The 19,102-nt window shown below is 39.0% G+C and overlaps 3 protein-coding genes across 7 annotated transcripts in view; 2 read left to right on the top strand and 1 right to left on the bottom strand.

Moving 5' to 3' along the window:
* Positions 1-16,587, top strand: part of LOC133991869 (reticulon-4-like) — a 37,749-nt gene extending 21,162 nt beyond the window's left edge. For 4 of the 5 annotated variants that reach the window (XM_062430462.1, XM_062430460.1, XM_062430461.1 and 1 more), the window contains 6 exons: positions 7,765-7,972; positions 9,823-9,961; positions 13,643-13,712; positions 14,025-14,071; positions 14,522-14,580; positions 15,329-16,587. In XM_062430462.1, the coding sequence (XP_062286446.1) occupies positions 7,765-7,972; positions 9,823-9,961; positions 13,643-13,712; positions 14,025-14,071; positions 14,522-14,580; positions 15,329-15,371 (566 nt within the window). In that variant the 3' untranslated portion in view covers positions 15,372-16,587. Of the gene's footprint in view, positions 1-3,089; positions 3,181-7,764; positions 7,973-9,822; positions 9,962-13,642; positions 13,713-14,024; positions 14,072-14,521; positions 14,581-15,328 lie in introns of those variants that run through there. The other variant, XM_062430464.1, reaches the window with a different exon arrangement.
* LOC133991890 (uncharacterized) overlaps positions 1-19,102 on the bottom strand; it is a 527,851-nt gene that overhangs the window by 371,875 nt on the left and 136,874 nt on the right. The window lies entirely within an intron of this gene.
* The window catches only part of LOC133991866 (NACHT, LRR and PYD domains-containing protein 14-like), a 721,507-nt gene that overhangs the window by 667,062 nt on the left and 35,343 nt on the right, over positions 1-19,102 (top strand). The window lies entirely within an intron of this gene.

The raw sequence follows: 19,102 nt of genomic DNA, 5'->3' as shown, positions 1-19,102 counted from the left end.
TGTCGCCTCACATCTCCACACTGAGGCCTTTGTGCTGTGTGTGTGTGTGTGTGTGTGTGTGTGTGTGCGTGTGTGTGTGTGTGTGCTTCATATCGAGGGTTTCCACTAACGAGTGAGCCACTGATCGACTTGAACGAAGCTGCTTCACACATCTCGATGCCTGCAAGTCGAGCAGCGTCTATGTGTGACGCAACGTGACTCAGCTCTATTCGCTGTGTGTGTGTGTGTGTGTGTGTGTGTTACAGACTATGTAGTTTGCAGCAGTAGTGAAATAACTAAACTTCATGGCTGCGCAGGATGTAATCTATCTTCAGGAACGAGCATCATTATTGTCTTTTTTGACCTTATTCTCCAGCAGAATGACTCATCATCATCATCATCTTCATCACGCTGCTGCAGTGATGATGAGACACAACCCTGACCTCGCCACCTTGGGCGTCCAGTATTTTCTCACTTTGTTTTAGATGAAGGATGAGCTGATAATGAAAGTAATGTCTGTGATGCTCAGAAATCACTTTAAACTCATTTTAAACTGGGCCGAACCAGTAAAATCATTACATAATAACCCTTCAAATAATATATAATTATAACTAGGGCTGGGCAATATATCCATATTATATGATATCGTGATATGCGGCTAGATATCGTGATATGTCATCAGTGTTTCTTTTTAATGCAGCATTACAGTAAAATATGTAATTATCTGAACTGACCAGACTGTTCCAGCTGTTCTGTTATTTACCTTTTATTCACTTTGTCATTATATCCACAAGCATCGACAGTCATCTCTACATTAGTGTTGTAATATTGATATCAAGGTATTTGGTCAAGAATAATCATGATATTTGATTTTGTCCATATCGCCCAGCTCAAATTATAACTTTACTCGACCTGCTGAACGGAAGAAATAGATTGAGATGTGGTGATGTTTTTAAATATAAATGCATATAAGGAACTACAAGCTGTCCAAAAACCATCAGGCCTGATTACAGCTGATTTTCCTAAAGATACTAATTATGATATTAAGGCTGCAACTAATTAATTAGTCCCAGGCGGGGAGTTCCTGTCCTCTGAAATGAGGCCAACGCGGAAGTAACTTAAAACTGCATTCTATCAAAAGGCCACCAGGGGGCGACCGTTTTGGTGTCAAAAGGACTTCCGTCTCTATACAAGTCAATGGAGAATTCACCAACTTCTCACTTGATTTCTAACCTCAGTAAACGTTTTCAAAATGTGTTTATGGTCTCAATCGCTAGTTTAAAGCCTTCTTCAATGCAGTATGATGTTCATTTGGGACATTTTGGCCTCCCTGATTTTATATGTGACGATAAAGCAGGGTATGCATTAGGGCGTGGCTACGTGGTGATTGACAGGTTGATTGGTTCACAGGTTCAGGAGGGCGCCTCATGCTCCTCCTGATGCCCATATAAGTAGAATCATGTTTTTATTTTTCCCAGCATGCACCTGAAATGTTCAAGATGGCGTTGCTCAGATCCAATACTATTGGCCTCCGAGCAGCAGTCCACAAAACAATGGGTGACGTCACGGATGTTACGGATGTTACGTCCATTTCTTATATACAGTCTATGATTAGTCCTGATGGTTTTTGGACAGTTCGTAGTTTCTTGCATGGATTAAAAAAACCCAACAAACTTCCACATCTTCTGATCCATTTCTTTAGTTCAGTGGGTAGAGGGTTTGAATCTTGACGTCTATAGAGCCAGTTGTCCTTTTACAGCCTGGTTATGCAACCTTCCTCCTCCTCCTCCTGCTCCTGCTCCTGCTCCTCCTCCTGCTCCTGTTGTCATAATCCTACTTAGAAAATCCATTTCTTCATGATAATCGACGGCCTTTCACACACATGCATGTCAGCGTGACTTGGCTGAACTTTGAACACTGTGCAGCATCATTAGAGTCTCGACTGAGCTCAGAAGTTAAAACAAACTTTATATGGAGAAGATCAAACTGGAGTTTACTGTACAGTCTACTACTAGTGTTCATACTGACCATTAGAAGATCCTTCATCATGTTTACAATGGAAGTGATGGAGGACTAAACCCACAGTCCTCCTTCTGTGGAAACATGGATTTAAAAGTTGATCTGAAGCTAATATGAAGCTTCAGTTGCTGAATGAGTCAAATCTTCATCTTCTATGTTTCAACGTTACAGTGTTTTTAGTAGCAAAGTCTTTGTGTTACTATGGTTACACCACAGCTCAACAGGAAACACTAAGAGGGAATCTGATGCTGAAAAGAAGCTTTCAAAACTTAAATCCATTCAGTACTGCAAAGTTACAAAGTACATTTACTCAAGTACTTTACTGCAGTACAGTCGAGCTTTGACCCTTTGGAGGGGCCCCACCCCTAGGTTGGGAACCACTGGACTAAACTAGCTAACTGTATATAAAGTAGTGTAAACTAGCTCCACCTCCAGCAGCTACAACAGTAACATGCTGCTCTAACACTGATGCTTCACTATTAATAATCTAATGATGTCATAATAATAATATATCAGTCAGAGGACCAAACCACTACTTTACTGTAATACTGCATACTACATCACTATAATACTGCAGTACTTTTACTGTAATACTGCATACTACATCGCTCATAATACTGCAGTACTTTTACTGTAATACTGCATACTACATCACTATAATACTGCAGTACTTTTACTGCAGTAGTATTTTAATGCAGTACTACTCTACGTTGCTGTATTTGTAGTATTTCTTCCAACTCAGAACTTAATCAGACTCCTGTGTGATGATTAACGTCCTGAGAGACAGATTTGCGCCTCTCTTTCTCTCTCTCCTTTTCTCTTTTCTTTCTGTCTGTCTCTCCTTTCCTCTCTCTCTCTCTTCTTTTCTATCTCTCCCTCCTCCCTCACTTTCTCTCCCTCTCTCTCCCTCCCTCCTCCCTTTTCTCTCTCTCCCTCCCTCCTCCCTCTCTTTCTCTCTCTCCCTCCCTCTCTCTCTCCCTCCCTCCCTTTCTTTCTCCCTCCCTCCCTCCTCTCCCTCCCTCCTCCCTTTCTCTCTCTCCCTCCCTCCCTCCCTCTTTCGCTCCCTCCCTCCTCCCTTTCTCTCTCTCCCTCCCTCCTCCCTCTCTTTCTCTCTCACGTCGTCAGGCGCTCCGCCTCTGAGCTGCTGCTTTTAGTGGAGGTTCAAGATGGACGCCAAACAGGGTTAGTCTGGTTTATAATCTTTTATTTACCGACCGTCTCTTCTTTAAACAACCTTCCGCAAACACAACAACACGTTATGTCGCGTTTATAACCGGTTGTATATTTGCATGAGCACCGGGAACTCGGCCAGGTTCACGCCGGGGAAGGTGCGGGGAGGACCGGGGAAGCTGCAGGGAGGACCGGGCCGCCGGCGGAGGTCACGCCGGGGAAGGGAGCTTGTCAGGCGGATACTTAAACAGCTAGAGTCGGTGTTGAAGAACCGGAGGAGGCTGGAGGTTAAAACACACCGAGGGAACTGACATTAGTTACCCGGGTTTAGCTCGCTTTGATACGGTCTATTTTTAGCCTCCTGCTACCATAAGTAGCCCGACGGCCACATTTGGACCTCCTCTTCCTCCTCCTCCTCGTGTTAGCATGCCGAGCCATCTGATAACATGGGAGCGGCTAGCTGTCAGCTAACATGCTAACGCCCACATGTTCCATTTAAAAAAAAATAACACGAAGCTTCCAGAAAATGATGTTTGTGATTAATTAGTTAAGAGTCTTAAATATCCAAACAGTCTGATTTATAGTTTAGTATAATGTAAAACTGCAGTACTTTATATTTACTGGGCTGTTTCTAGTTATCTCTCATTTGCACCTATAAGTAAACATTTCCACAAATAATTTGAACAATATTTAGTATATCTTGGATTTTATGTGTATATGAGTTCACGTTTAATGTAATAGTTTGTAGTTAATTATAGTTTATTGTGGTGACTTAAAGGTTAGTAAATGGTTGCTAGTTCAACCTGCAGACCTGATATTATATTGATGTCGTGATATGAGGCTAGATATCGTAATATTGCGATATGTCATCAGTTGTCTTTTCCTGGTTTTAAATGCAGCATTACAGTAAAATATGTAATTATCTGAACTTATCAGACTGTTCTAGCTGTTCTGTTATTTACCTTTTATTCACTTCGTCATTATATCCACTTAAATATTTAGTGAAAGCATCGACAATCATCTCTACGATATCGATATCGAGGTATTTGATCTAAAATATCGTGATATTTGATTTTGCCCAGCCCTGCAGGATAAATCTAGGTGTCTCTTCCTCATCACCAGCACTGAGGTGCCTTTGAGCAAGGCTTTAAACTGCGTCTGCACCAGTGGAGCTGGTCAGACTGGTCAGACTGGGAGGCTTCAGGGTAAAAAGAGAATCTCCCTCTGAAAGTTTAAATATAAATGTCCTTATATGGACGTTAACTGTGCAGAACGGTTACCAAGCAACAGAGGAGATGATTATACAGTCTGATGTTTAAACACAGTTGGTTTTATTGTTGTATATCATCATGTGTTGTTCATGCATTCATGTCTCTCTGCTGCTGATTAACCAGCAATTAGTTTAATGTGAAATGAATTTGAGTGAATTGACATCGTTTCAAACTGCTCTTGGTAAATGTTTCTAGGCTCTATAATTACTAATGCTTTTTATTGATGTGTTTCATACTTTGACTATGAAAAGGTTTCAAAGTGCATCTTTAGTGAACTTTCTTTGGTGAAGCCTGAATGAAGTTTGTATATCAGAAGTTCTATTAAAATATCCCCAATAAGGTGCAGCCTCAAAATGTAAAGGTGACAGGCAGACTCATCAATAATGAAAATACTTAGTTGCAGCTTTGTCATCGTATGTGACGAAGAAAAGCTGGAAATCTTTACATTTGATTAGAAGAAACCAGCAAGTAGTTGGCATTTAACATTTAAATGTGTAAAAGGTTTGTTGATTGGTTCATTGGGTAGAAAGACTAGATGTGTGCTTGGTTCTCTGCACTGTAGCTTCAAACAGAGAATATTGTGCTTTTGTCTATAAAGATAAATGATGAATAGTTGATTGAACAGGTGTCCAGCAGTCAGTCGGATTTGTCCAACTTGTTGCAGGAAATCTGATTCGAGGTTTTCAGCCACATAAGCTCATTTATTGCCCGTTAAGCCGTTTTCAGGAATATTTGAGTCGGCTGCCAAAACGTTCAGAGGCCAGTCGGTCGGTCTGGTGCTGAGCTGAACATCAGCTGCAGCCTCAGTTTGCATTTTAAAGCTGCTTTTCTTATCAGCAAACACTTTTATCTGTGGACGTATTTCAGACATTTGACTCTTTATTGTTTGCACACTTAAAGCCGCAGTTTGCTTCTTCTGTTAGAAAGACAGTGAACAAGCTCCAGTTCATTATTTATAGTTGATGCATGTTTTAATTGTTGAGTTGCGTCCTGTGTAGCTGTATAGCTGCTTGATGACGGAGACAGAAACATTAAACTGTCAGATTCCAGCGTGCACTGTCGTTGGGTACATCACGTATCAGCTGTGAGCGACGTCAGCGCTGCAGGACTCCTTCACGTCTAATATTGTCCGCTGACCTGCCAGGAATCCTCCGCTGAAACATAAGTGTGCTGGGAGCTCAGCTCGGGTCAGGAAGCTCAGCTGTCCCCCCCAGGAGAGTCCAACCCCCCCCACCGCCACCCATCATCTCACCACCACCCGAATATCTACGTCCTTAGATAGGGAAGAGCACCCAAATACAAGAGCTGCAGCACCCATTACAGAGCTGCAGCACCCAAATACAGAGCTTTTACACCCAATACAGAGCTGCAGCACCCCATTACAGAGCTGTAGCACCCATTACAGAGCTGTAGCACCCAATGCAGAGCTGTAGCACCCATTACAGAGCTGCAGCACCCATTACAGAGCTGCAGCACCCATTACAGAGCTGTAGCACCCATTACAGAGCTGTAGCACCCATTACAGAGCTGCAGCACCCATTACAGAGCTGCAGCACCCATTACAGAGCTGTAGCACCCATTACAGAGCTGCTGCACCAATACAGAGCTGCAGCACCCCATTACAGAGCTGCTGCACCCATTACAGAGCTGCTGCACCCATTACAGAGCTGCTGCACCCAATGCAGAGCTGTAGCACCCAATGCAGAGCTGTAGCACCCATTACAGAGCTGTAGCACCCATTACAGAGCTGCTGCACCCATTACAGAGCTGCTGCACCCAATGCAGAGCTGTAGCACCCAATGCAGAGCTGTAGCACCCATTACAGAGCTGTAGCACCCATTACAGAGCTGCAGCACCCAATGCAGAGCTGTAGCACCCATTACAGAGCTGTAGCAACCATTTCAGATCTGTAGCACCCATTACAGAGCTGTAGCACCCAATGCAGAGCTGTAGCACCCATTACAGAGCTGTAGCACCCATTACAGAGCTGTAGCACCCATTACAGAGCTGCAGCACCCAATACAGAGCTGCAGCACCCATTACAGAGCTGCAGCACCCATTACAGAGCTGCAGATTTTTCTCTGTGGTACTTTTATAATATGAAATACTGTTTATGTAAACCTGGACGTCGCAGTAAATGAGTTCCAGTGTTGGTTCATAACATTGACAGTACTTTGGGATGTTTTGTGCAGAGTAATAAAGCTTCACTTGAAGGTCGTCTTTGTGCCGTCAGGATAGAAAAGGAGAAACAAACAGATGAAGATTGATGAGTCAGAAGCTGCTGCACTGAGTTTCATCCTGCAGGGTTTTGTAGAGAGAGTCTGTGACCTCTGACCCCAGCAGAGCTAAAGATGCTCATGTGACGACTGCACAACTGAAACAGAACATTTGACACTAGTTTCAGTCGTTAATCGTGTCAGAAACCGTCTGAAGTAAATTTCCTCCTGAGGACATTTTAACATAAGATAACATTTCTTTAACTTTCTGTTTGGACCCGAAACTGATTTGATCTTAACTTTGAATGAACTCATTGTGTTTATTAAGCAACAACAGATGTAAAATAAGCAGATTTAGTGTTTTAGGCTCATCACGTTAGATTCATGCAAAATAAGAAATGAATCAATATCTTTAATAAATGTCTGATTGGTCAGTGTGTAATATGTTGGTCGTGGCTCGTAGTGATGATCCTACAGAGAATTATCTGCAGCTTTAAGCATCTATAATATATATGTTTTTATAACATATCTTCTATAGTTGAGTTTCAGCTTAATTGTGTAGCTGTCTGGCTGCAACTTTACTATAATATGCTTAGCTCCAAAAAAGTGGACAAAAACATGATTATAAACATCTTTAACCAGATTGAAACTATAAGAGACCATAAATATAACCCTGAGGAACTCCACCAGTAATTATTGAATCTATCAACAGGAGGTTTATGTTGCTGGATGTAAATATAAGCAACTGATTGACAACAAGTTAAATCAACTTAAAAGATGATAATATGTCAGAGTTGTGTTGACTTCCTGTTTCTGCTGAAAACCAGTGGACATAGTCATCAGTTAATTCAGTTATTGGCTGCTATAATAGTAACAGCACAATCCAATCAAACTAGTTATTTGAACTATTAATCAACTTAAATACCAATAAAATCAATTATTCATTCTTTGAGCAGTTCTGTTGAGGTTAGAAAAGTTAAAAACATTAAATATATCAAATCATTCTGTCCAACATTTGTTTAATTTAAAATACTAAACAGGAGCTCACTGCCCTCTGTCGTCCTGATGATCGACACTAACTCTTCCTCCTCCTCCTCTTCCTCCTGCAGTGGTGGATCTCCTCTACTGGCGGGATGTGAAGAGCACAGGCGTGGTGTTCGGCGCCATCCTGCTGCTGTTGCTCTCTCTGACGGTGTGCAGCATCGTCAGCGTCTGCTCCTACATCGGCCTGGCTCTGCTGTCCGTCACCATCTGCTTCAGGATATACAAAGGCATCCTGCAGGCCATCCAGAAGTCAGATGAGGGACATCCATTCAAGTGAGTACCAGCAAGATGAGCGGATCACTAAGGTCCCAAAATGATCAGCTTTTCATTTGTGAGAAGGCTGCAAGGTTCAGGTTTGAGACATTTGACTAATAAAAAAGCTCTAAAGTGATAATAATGTATATTAATAATAACACATTTAGGAATAAAGCACTTGTTTTAGTCTAGGATATAAAATCAATCATTAAAGTTGAGTTTTGTCGTCTCATAGTGGAGAAACTTACATTATTACAGCAGCAAAGTGGATATATCAAAAAAACAAAAAGCATCAATAGAAAGAATAAAGAACAATAAATAAACAATGGTAATAAAAAAACTAGTAGAAAAATAGAAACATTGGGAACAAGAGTAATTTTGGTGTTAAATGATAATATATCTGAGTTTGATATTATTGGGTTTTAAAGTGAATAAATAAATATATATACGTATTGATTGGTTGAACTGAAAACCCCCCAAAAATAACTGATATTAGTTGATGTGATTTGCGTCACAGAATGATCAATAACCTGATTGATTTTAAGCTGGAGACACCTGATTAGATATTTTCTCCTTTTCAGGTTATTCATACATATGACATATTTCTAACGATATAGTCCAAATTTGAAGCTTTTTACTCTTGAATACATTGTCCCCTCGCCACCAAACACCAAGAATAGAAATAAGAGAATGACAATAAAAATACAGAATCACTTATTACAGGAAACATAGTCGCTTACTATAAGATAAAAAAGGTTTATTTATAGATCAGTGTATGTTTGATATGTATTCAGTATGATGCTGTAAACCTTTCCTCTTCCACTTCCTGTTTGTTTGTGTGTGTGATCGTTCATCCTTCTTCCTGGCCGCCGAACTAAACCTTCTTACTGAGTTGGACCTCGCAGCTCTTTACAGGCCAATTAGCTCAGATTAACGTTCTGTAAGCCGAGGAAAGTGAAGTCAGAGTCGCTCACATTACGAGCTGATTTATACACATTTACAAGGTTTATAACCTCAGTAAGAAGAATGAAAACTGCAGAAAAGAAAGCTGGATTCCCTCGTTCTTACCCTGCCCTCAAATATTATGATGAATATTTAGCCTCAGTTCAGTTGTATCTGATCATGGGTCAGTGACTAATAAGTGTTGGAAAGATGATGAATTCATAAATCAGTTAAAACTAGTTTTAAAAGCAGAATCAGGTTTGTTAAAATGTACATTTAGTATTTTAGTTGGTTTTATTGGAGATAAATTCAGACTGAACTCAGCGGCTCCGTAGCAGCAAGACATCATGGACGTCCAAGTTACGCCCAGTTCAATATAATAAATATATTTAAAAAAGATCAATAAGAGAAAACTGGATCAATGTGTAATTAAGATTGTATTGTTTTAATAATTGTTTTATAAATGGATGAATACAGAAAAAGACCTTAAACATCTTAAAAACTAGTTTTAAAAGGCATCTTTTAATAGTCAGTATGAAGAGTAAATGTAATATTTAGAACAATTGTATTCCATTACCTTTATTTAATATAAAGTTATAATGTAAGATCATGCCAAACTAGTTGATATGGTGTTTTATTGACAATTTACTGTTTTTAAGCAAGTTGAATTATTTGGTACAAAGTTTTTATGGTTACACCACTTAGACATTTTTGCCATAATCCTCTAATATATTCTCTCAGAATGGATTAAAAGCAGAAATTTGATGCTGGGTCCACAAAAAAAGAATGTGTGCAAGTTATTCATACATTTATTTCCACATTTTAACCCTTTAAATTTAAACTTAACCACATGGACACTAATAAACATCACTGACCCTTATACATGAAGTCTGATCCTCGTGTCCTCTTGTGTTGAACCCTCTCAGGCAGTACCTGGACAAGGAGGTGGCGCTGTCTGAGGACATGGTCCACAAGTACAGCGACATTGTTCTGGCCAGACTCAACAAGACCATGGGTGAGCTGAGGCGCCTGTTCCTGGTCGAGGACCTGGTCGACTCCATCAAGGTGAGAACCAACTGGACCCAGAAATGATCCAATATATAACAGAAAGAGACGATCGCTGCTGAAAGAGAAGAAGAAGAAACTCAGAAAACAACCAACCTGATTCTAAACTGACTAATTCAGTTAAAGGACGAGTTGTGCTTTCAGTGTAAAGTGATGGAGGATCATTATAAAGTAGATGATCAGCTTCTATTGAGCTTCAGCAGTCTGAGTTAGTCATACCAAATGATATTCTTTCTTTCTTTCTTTCTTTCTTTCTTTCTTTCTTTCTTTCCTCACCTTCCTCCTCCTTTCTTTCTTTCTTTCCATCTTTCTTTCCTCATCTTCCTCCTCCTTTCTTTCTTTCTTTCTTTCCTCATCTTCCTCCCTTTTCTTTCTTTCTTTCCTCATCTTCCTCTTTCTTTCTTTCTTTCTTTTTCTTTCTTTCCTCATCTTCCTCCTCTTTCTTTCTTTCTTTCCTCATCTTCCTCCTCTTTCTTTCCTCCTCTTATTTCTTTCTTTCCTCATCTTCCTCCTCTTCTTTCTTTCCTCATTTTCCTCCCTTTTCTTTCTTTCCTCATCTTCCTCCTCGTTCTTTCTTTCCTCATCTTCCTCCCTTTTCTTTGTCTTTCCTCATCTTCCTCTCTTTTCTTTCTTTCTTTCTTTCTTTCTTTTTCTTTCTTTCCTCATCTTCCTCCTCTTTCTTTCTTTCTTTCCTCATCTTCCTCTTTCTTTCTTTCTTTCTTTTTCTTTCTTTCCTCATCTTCCTCCTCTTTCTTTCTTTCTTTCCTCATCTTCCTCTTTCTTTCTTTCTTTCTTTTTCTTTCTTTCCTCATCTTCCTCCTCTTTCTTTCTTTCTTTCCTCATCTTCCTCCTCTTTCTTTCCTCCTCTTATTTCTTTCTTTCCTCATCTTCCTCCTCTTCTTTCTTTCCTCATTTTCCTCCCTTTTCTTTCTTTCCTCATCTTCCTCCTCTTTCTTTCTTTCCTCATCTTCCTCCCTTTTCTTTGTCTTTCCTCATCTTCCTCTTTTCTTTCTTTCCTCCTCTTCCTTCCTTCCTTCTACAGATTTGACACATTCGGACGCTGAAGCTTCATATTAGCTTCAGATCAACTTTTAACTCCATGTTTAGCATCCACAGCAGGAACACCTTACATAGACGCTTCATGTTGGGATTTACCTTTAACTTGGTTCATTATGTAGAGTTAGAAGTTGTCCTTTCAGTCAGTAGGTTTGTGTTAATCAGCAGCTCCTGCAGTGGTTCATATGTGAGTAGATCAGTGTTGGTAACAGATGACAGACATTCAGAGCGCTGCAGCTGTCGGAGGGCTGTCGACACCTCGCTGCACCTCTCGCCCTCCGTCCAGCAGTCCAAATACAGAGCTGCACACAGGACCGACTCCCTTAGAGGGTCAAAACAGTCGGATTCATTTAATCCAATCAGGACCAAGTCTGCGCCTCAGGAATGTTAAAATGTCTGTCAGACGATAACAGGCGTGTGTGTCTGGATGTGTTTTGGGATGTTTTAGTTTTCCTCTGATTAACTTGTGAGATAATTTACAACCAGCAGGTCATTAAAGTGTCAAACAGCCTGTCATATGTCACGTTATATTCCAACACTGAGAGCTTTCATATTAAAACTGCTTCAGGGTTTTTACAAAGACAAAAGAATAACAAACAAATCTAAGTATTGAAGTGGAGTTTGGAGTGTTTTTACCATTTATGACCACTTTGAACATTATCATCACCGTTTTATCCTCATTTATATTATGAATATTAAAGACTGTGTAAAGTGAATTCGGACATTTTCTTCTAAACACATTAAATAGGTCATAAATATAGTTAGCCGCTGATCTAGCCGCCGAGTTAGCCACCGAGCTAGAAGCTGAGTTAGCAGCAGAAAGCTCTCAGACCTAGCGTCCATGTTTCTGGTAGAGGTGGTGACTTTGATTGACAGGTGACACTTGGTAGGGGGCGGGGCTTCAGCGGACTCGGCGGGCACTCCCACAGCGTTTGAGAGAAGAGAAAGAGGCAGACTATTACACAACTTTGAAGCCTAATTTCATATATTTGGTGATTTTTTTAATCATTCAAATTTGGCAGGGTGGTTAACAACACACTTTTCTGTGGTATGTCAAACTCAGAACACATATTTATTCTTACTTTACACAGACTTTAATTGTAATCATGAGGACGAAGGAGCAGCATCATCATCAATCACTCAATCGATTTACTGCGTTAAATAAAGGAGTCGATTCATTAATTATTAAATCTCTAGAAAATGAATTACTGACCATTTTGATAAGTGATTGTTTTTAAACCATGAAACATTCCTCTAGTTCCAGCTGCTTAAACGCTTTCTATCATTTAAACTGAATATCTTTATAGAAGGTTTCACAGATAGTTTTTATAAATGAAACATGAGTTATAGCTCCATTCATTGTTCACCCGTCACTGAGCACATTTTTTTATAACCTCGTTTATTGTTTTATAACCTGGGAGCTAATTTTCATAATTTAATTTATGATTTTATGTCAGTTATTTTATCGCTGAAACAAACAGTAGCAGCATTTAAAAGGCCCAGTTATGTGTTTAAACATATAAACTTAGATTAGGGCAGTTTGAAGACTTGATCCATTGTTCTGATCATATATAATAATAATAATTTATATAACTTTATATATATACATACAGGGAGATTAAATGATCAAAACCAAGTAAGACTCAAAAACCTGGAAACTTTGTCATTTAATCAATTAGTTAACTGACAGAAAATCAGCAACTATTTCGACAATCAATTGGCTTTTTTTGTTTCTTTTTGTTTTTTATATCATTTTAAACTGAATAACTTTGAGTTTGAGGCAATGATTAGTTGATTAATCAGTTAGTCAGTTGACAGAAAAATGAATTGGCAACTATTTTGATCATCTTTTCATCTTTTAGCTTATTGTTTTAAAGAAAAAAGCCAAATATTTGTCGGTAAACTGAATATATTTTGGTTAAATAAAAGGTGCAGTTGATCAAAAGAACATTTAGTCTGTGAGGAGACTTGATTATTGATTAATTACAAGTTTTTTCTCCACTTCCAGTTTATAAAACATGATATTTAGCTGCTTTTCTTTGTCGTTTGTGACAGTAAATTGACATTTCTGAATGTTTTCTTTGTTAGTCAGACAAAAAGTAGCAGTTCAAACGAATCACTGTGGGCTCCGATAAACAGTAGAAGCCTTTTTTGAGTGATTAATGGAGAAAATAAGCACATGAGGAGATGAGAGTGTCTGTAATTGTAGATCTAAGGATGTTTTATTTACGTCCGGCTGATCTGTGGATGTGTTGAGATATTTATGTCGGTGTTTATGGTTCGTAAAGAGAGAAACCGACAGTCTGATCGTTTTTAGATTTACTCTTTGAGTCTTTGGTTTATTTTTAGACGAAGCTCTGCAGGAGACGAGCTGCTGCAACAGATTCATGACTGAATAAAGCAATGAGCTGCACTGATGACTGCAGAGGGGGAATCTCTTTTAACTGTATTGATCCAGAGCTGCTTGGTTACCGTCTCTGTCCATAAAAAGATCGTCCTTAAGAACTTCTAATCTCATATCTGTTTATATCTTCCTGCCCAACACCACTGTCATCTTTTTATACCTTAAATCTAACAATATATACTCAGTTTTTAATGTTTTTTAATCTTTGTCTGTTTTTGCAGTTTGCTGTGCTGATGTGGATCCTGACCTACGTTGGTGCCTTGTTCAACGGGCTCACCATCGTTATTCTGAGTGAGTCACATGTTTGGAAATGAAGCTGTCATTTCCTGTAATGCTCTGGGCTTTAATGGCATCTAGTCCTCTGCATTAAAGTATAGTTTCAGATAATAAAGACAGTTCATTTAAAAAGCCTGTTTAATATATTCTACTTTGGCTCCATCTAGTGGTCAAATGAAGAAATGACATGGCTCAAATATAACCATTAAACTGATGCCATAATAAAAATAATATGAGAGAAGACAGTTATATAATTATTAACAGTGAGTTAAATTGTAATCTGAGTTTTTGTGGACGTTTGGAGGTAAAATTCTTCTTCTCTCTCAGGCGTGGTTGGAGTGTTCAGCTGCCCGATCGTCTATGAGAAACACCAGGTGAGTACCCATGATGCACCATGCTCTGTGTAGAGTTTAGATATTATATCTTTATAAAATCACAACAGCCTTTTTCCATCAAACTTCAATTCATTATTCTGAAACTGTTTAATCCATCTGTATATTTTCTGCAGCTTCTCCTGGTTCAGGTTGTGTTTTATGTAATTATATCACACAGAATTATTGTTATATACTGTTTGGACGCTGTGGAAATAAGCTAATATAATAGTAAATAATCCTGGGTCATACTTTCACAGATTTATGTTATAACATGTAATTCTGATTGATGTAGTTTAACAGCTTCTGTCCATCAGGATTCATGCTATGTGAACATTTGTAGTGAGAGATGACTTCTAATATGTAGAATTACAGTATTTAGGGAAGCTGAGTGTTGAGCGTCTATCCCACCTGCAGACATTAATCCTAGTGTGTGTGTGTGTGTGTTTACAGACTCAGATCGACCACTACGTGGGTCTGGTCAACAACCAGGTCAAAGACGTTGTTGGAAAGTAAGTAGATTGTTTTATAAAACATGGGGGAAAGATATTAAATGTGTGCTACACTGTCCAAGATCATGTATATTATGTATGTACAGACCCCTAAAAATATAACAGGGTGGATTTCTTTCTCCCCGTCATGAACCACAACCATGTGAAACCACCATAGCTCAACTCTGCTCCACATATTTCACACCTGCCAACATTATCCTTTACTTTCTGGAAGGTTTTAAACCACGCTGGACTTTTGTGTGCTTTCGTCCGCATCATGTTCCCTCCAGTCAGCTAGCTAGCAGGAGAACTTACTACCGAGTCAAAGTAGCCGAGAGCAGCAGTAAACATTCACTCTGTCAGACTCTACTTCAACTCAAGAAGCTTAGATCTCCCCCTAGTGGCTGAAAGTGAGAATTGCTCTATATTAGCTGTTATTGAGGCCTTCATAGTAGACTACACAGCTCAACTCTTGAACTCTTGTTTTGAGTCAACAGCACAAAGGTCGAAGTTGGTACCCGCCAAATATTATTCGATTATTTGGTTTTAATGACACACCACTAATATCTACTCACATGCAAAATTATTCAAAAAACAGTATGACATTATAAAACAGTATAAATTTCAGATTTGTGTGTTGAGCAAATGAAAACTGAAGCAGATCAAATATGTCAAATATAAAAAATGAGAACTAAGTGTTAGTTTACAGTCAGCTGCATCTTTTAATGTCTTTCTTTAATTAATCTTCTCCTTTTTCTCTGTCTTGTAGGATCCAGGCGAAGGTGCCGGGGATGAAACGCAAGGCGGAGTGAAGTGACGACGTGTCAGAGTTTGGATTCAGGAAGTCCTGAGAGGAAGATGGTTGGATAGGAGGAAAGGGTGTGCATGGGTGGGGGAGGGGCAGGGGAGGGTTGGATGAGGAGGAGGAGAGGAGGGGTCTGGCGTGGACGCAGCCCTTCTAACTTTATTTGTCAAAATAATAAAAACACTTTTTTTCCAGTTCAGAATTCCTTTTTTTTTCTTTTTTCTTTTTTTGATGTGTTTTCTGGAAAAGTTGGAAGCCGGTCGGAGTTCAGCACCGAGCTTCACGAAACAGAGCTGATGATTTACGTCTCCCCAACTTTTTTTTTTTTAATACAGATTTGAAATGTTAGTTTCTGTTAAACTCACAGAAACACATTTCCAATGAGCGTTCCCTCTCCACGCCCGCCTTCAGGGTGTTTTTGTCATTTCGAGTTTATTTTCCCGCCGTCGAGCCGAGCGCAGACATTTTTTGTGTTTCTTCGTCTTGTCGCTGCTGTTTCTGAGAAAGACGAGCGAGCCGCAAACAGCACCTCATTTGTATCTTTCTTTCTTTTCCTTTTTTTCGGTATGATTACTGAGTTTAGAAGTATTTTGTGATTTTACTGTTTTACTGAAATACCGTCGTGTCCCTCAAGCTTCGAGCTCGTTTCCTCGGTAACCTGCTGCATGGTTTCGCCTCGATGCAACGAATGACGGATTTGAGAATGACGTCTATGACTCCTGATGAGGCGGCGGTGGCGGGAGGGAAGGGAGGGAAGGGAAAGGGGGGGTGGGGGTTGTTCTACCATTTAAAAACTTCATCGCTTCTGAGTAACTCTAGCTAGAAACATCTAGAAAACCTTTGCCAGACAAATAAAACATTAATTACATAAAAGTCGTTATTTCCATGTCATTGCAGCTGTCTAGTGATGAAAAACTCTGGAAGGAAAACACGTTTACATTCATCCACATCAGATAAAACATTAAAAAAAAAAAGAAAAAAAAGAAATGGGATTTAAAGAAAAAAATAACCATACTGTCTGTGGAGCTGATATCTTAATAAAGTTGCAACTTGATGTGACTTTTGGGAAACCTTCAAGCATTTGTTTGTTATGCAAGTATAATTGTGAATGATAAAACTTCATACTTCAATTGTGACGATAAAAAGCTTCCAGTTGGGAGCCGTGTTTGTGGAATGCATTGTGAGATGTAAACAATTATCAATAAAGCTTCTAGACGAAGAAATGTCCGCCTCCTCGTCTGTCTGTCAACTTGGCTTCACACACTCATGTAGAAACACTGAGAATAAACTTTACAGTGAAGGAGGATACATCTGCTGTCCAACAGGGAAAGTTCTCAATGAAATATAGTCAACCAGAGCATCCTCATATAAACTGAAGCCTCATATAAGCTTCACATCAACTTTTAAATCTGTCATCTGTTACCAACACTTATCTACTCACATATGAACCACTGCAGGAGCTGCTGATTAACACAAACCCACTGACTGAAGGGACACAACTTCTAACTCTACATAATGAACCAAGTTAAAGGTAAATCCCATCATGAAGCGTCTATGTAAGGTGTTCCTGCTGTGGATGCTGCTGGATCACCTTCACTTCTGAATCCTGCACATCTAAAAAGGTTCATAGAAGGATCTCTGGGTGTTTTAGGGAAACATTTCTGCCCTAAAGCTGCACAGATAGTGTTCAGAGGACAGGTTCACTATTACTGAAACTAACAGTCAGGAGCCCAAATGAACATGTAAGTGTTTTTCTGTCTGTAATGATTCCTCCTGTTCATACTGACCATTAGAAGATCCCTTCATAATGTTAACAATGGAAGTGATGGAGGACTAAATCCACAGTCCTTCTGTGTAAACATGGATTTAAAAGTTGATGTGAAGCTAATATGAAGCTTCGACTAGATATGTTTCAGCGTTACAGTGTTTTTAGTAGCAAAGTCTTTTTGTTATTATTCTTCCACCACAGCTCAACAGGAAACACTGTTCATCCACAGTCAGTATGAACAGGAGGAATGATTACAGAGAGGAAAATCTCTTTTATTGTTCATATGGACACCTGACTGCTGGTTTAACACACACTTGAACAATTGTTAACTTCTTTAAAGCTTCTTTTAGCTTTTCTACAACTAACAGCACGTGTGTTTTTAACTGTCTTTCTTACACAAACAAAAGAAGAACCAGGTTTTACCAGCTGACACTGCTGCTGATCTTTGTTTCTGTAGGAGGAACTTTCAGGTTCAGTTATTTACAGGAAACTATTAATACCTTTCAGAGTAAAGTTATATTTGTTGTGATGCATTTTCATAGTGTAACAGCTGGTTGTTATAGATTAATGAAGTCCGTCAAAATGTATTTTTATATTCCTTTATTATTTATTTTATTTACAAGCAATATTTAGGTTTTTTTTAATTCTCACTTTCTTGTGAAAAAAGTTAATATTTTGTGTTTATCTATGCAAGGCTCCTTTTATTTGTTTAAATTCAGTTTCCTCCTTTGGCCAGTGGCGGTAAAAGTAAGTCAGTTTGACCCTGTTGCCGTTGACAACCGCAGCTTTGGTATGTACTGTAACTGCTCCGTGATTTAATCAGATATTAATCTATGAAACTGCCTTTATATAAACTAAGAACATGTTATTTTATTTGAGTTGTCCTGTCATGTTTGTTTGACTATCCCTGTGTCGCGGTTTTATTGTTTATTATTTATTATTTCTGTCTTTTCTTTGAGTGAAGCTGCGCTAGCTTGCTGAGTCCGTTAGCCGTTAGCCGTTATTAACCGTTGTGTCTCGCGCAGTACAGTTTGAGAAGTAAAATGCTAATATGGCGACTGCTTCAGTGTGTTTATTTTATTCATTTATAATGTGTAGGACAAAGAGCTGTACAGCAGATTTTCACCACCAGCCGTTAATGTGTTTTATTTATTTATTATTCAACAGGTATGTTTGTATTTTCTGTCTTGTTTGGTTTTTTTTTCTGATGTGAAATATAGGTAGTAATTTCAAAAGGGGCCTTTGCGCAATATTGTTGAATTATTATTGTTATTTAATTGTAATTGTTATTTTATATAAAACTAGAAAATGGGTTCATGGCAGTTTGTAAATAGTGCAGAAGTGTTTAATTGTACTGTAATTTACATTTTTAAGTGGTTACTAACGGTGTCAGTCAGTTGGTCGCTGTTGCCCTTGACGACCGCAGATGTGAGCAAGGAGCTGTACAGCAGATAGTCACCACCGGCCATGTTGTTTTCTTTTTTCTTTTTTCTTATTCAACAGAGAGAAAGGTTGTTGAGTGGTCTCTTCAGTCTGCTGAGGTTGAGCCGGATAGACGGGGGTTACAATAGCACAATTTATTATCATCTTGGTTATAGTGACAGTTATTATTTCAGGTAATACAAATAAGTGACAGATGGTTGACAGATTCCAGGTTGATTGTGCGTCGATTAGTTAGTAATGCCTTAGAGCTCCAGTAGGGGGGGCGCTTCTCTACCTCAATACACCAGTGAAGTGGAGAGCAGTGTCCTGTTATCATCCTTGTTATCTCACTATTTTGCCCATTTTAAGGTAATTATCACAAGAAACTTTCTGTAATTATCATACAGAAAACAATTTAAACGTAGCGACATGTTGTAGATAATTGTTCTTTTGTCATTGGTTGTCATTATGAGAGAAAGATTTTTATTTGTTTATGTTGCTGAAGAGTTTCAAGCTAACTTGGTCACTGTGTAAACTGCTGTTGTCTT

The sequence above is a fragment of the Scomber scombrus genome, chromosome 12 (genome assembly GCF_963691925.1).
Source record: "Scomber scombrus chromosome 12, fScoSco1.1, whole genome shotgun sequence".
Lineage (NCBI taxonomy): Eukaryota > Metazoa > Chordata > Actinopteri > Scombriformes > Scombridae > Scomber > Scomber scombrus.
This window is presented reverse-complemented; position numbering and strand designations above follow the sequence as displayed.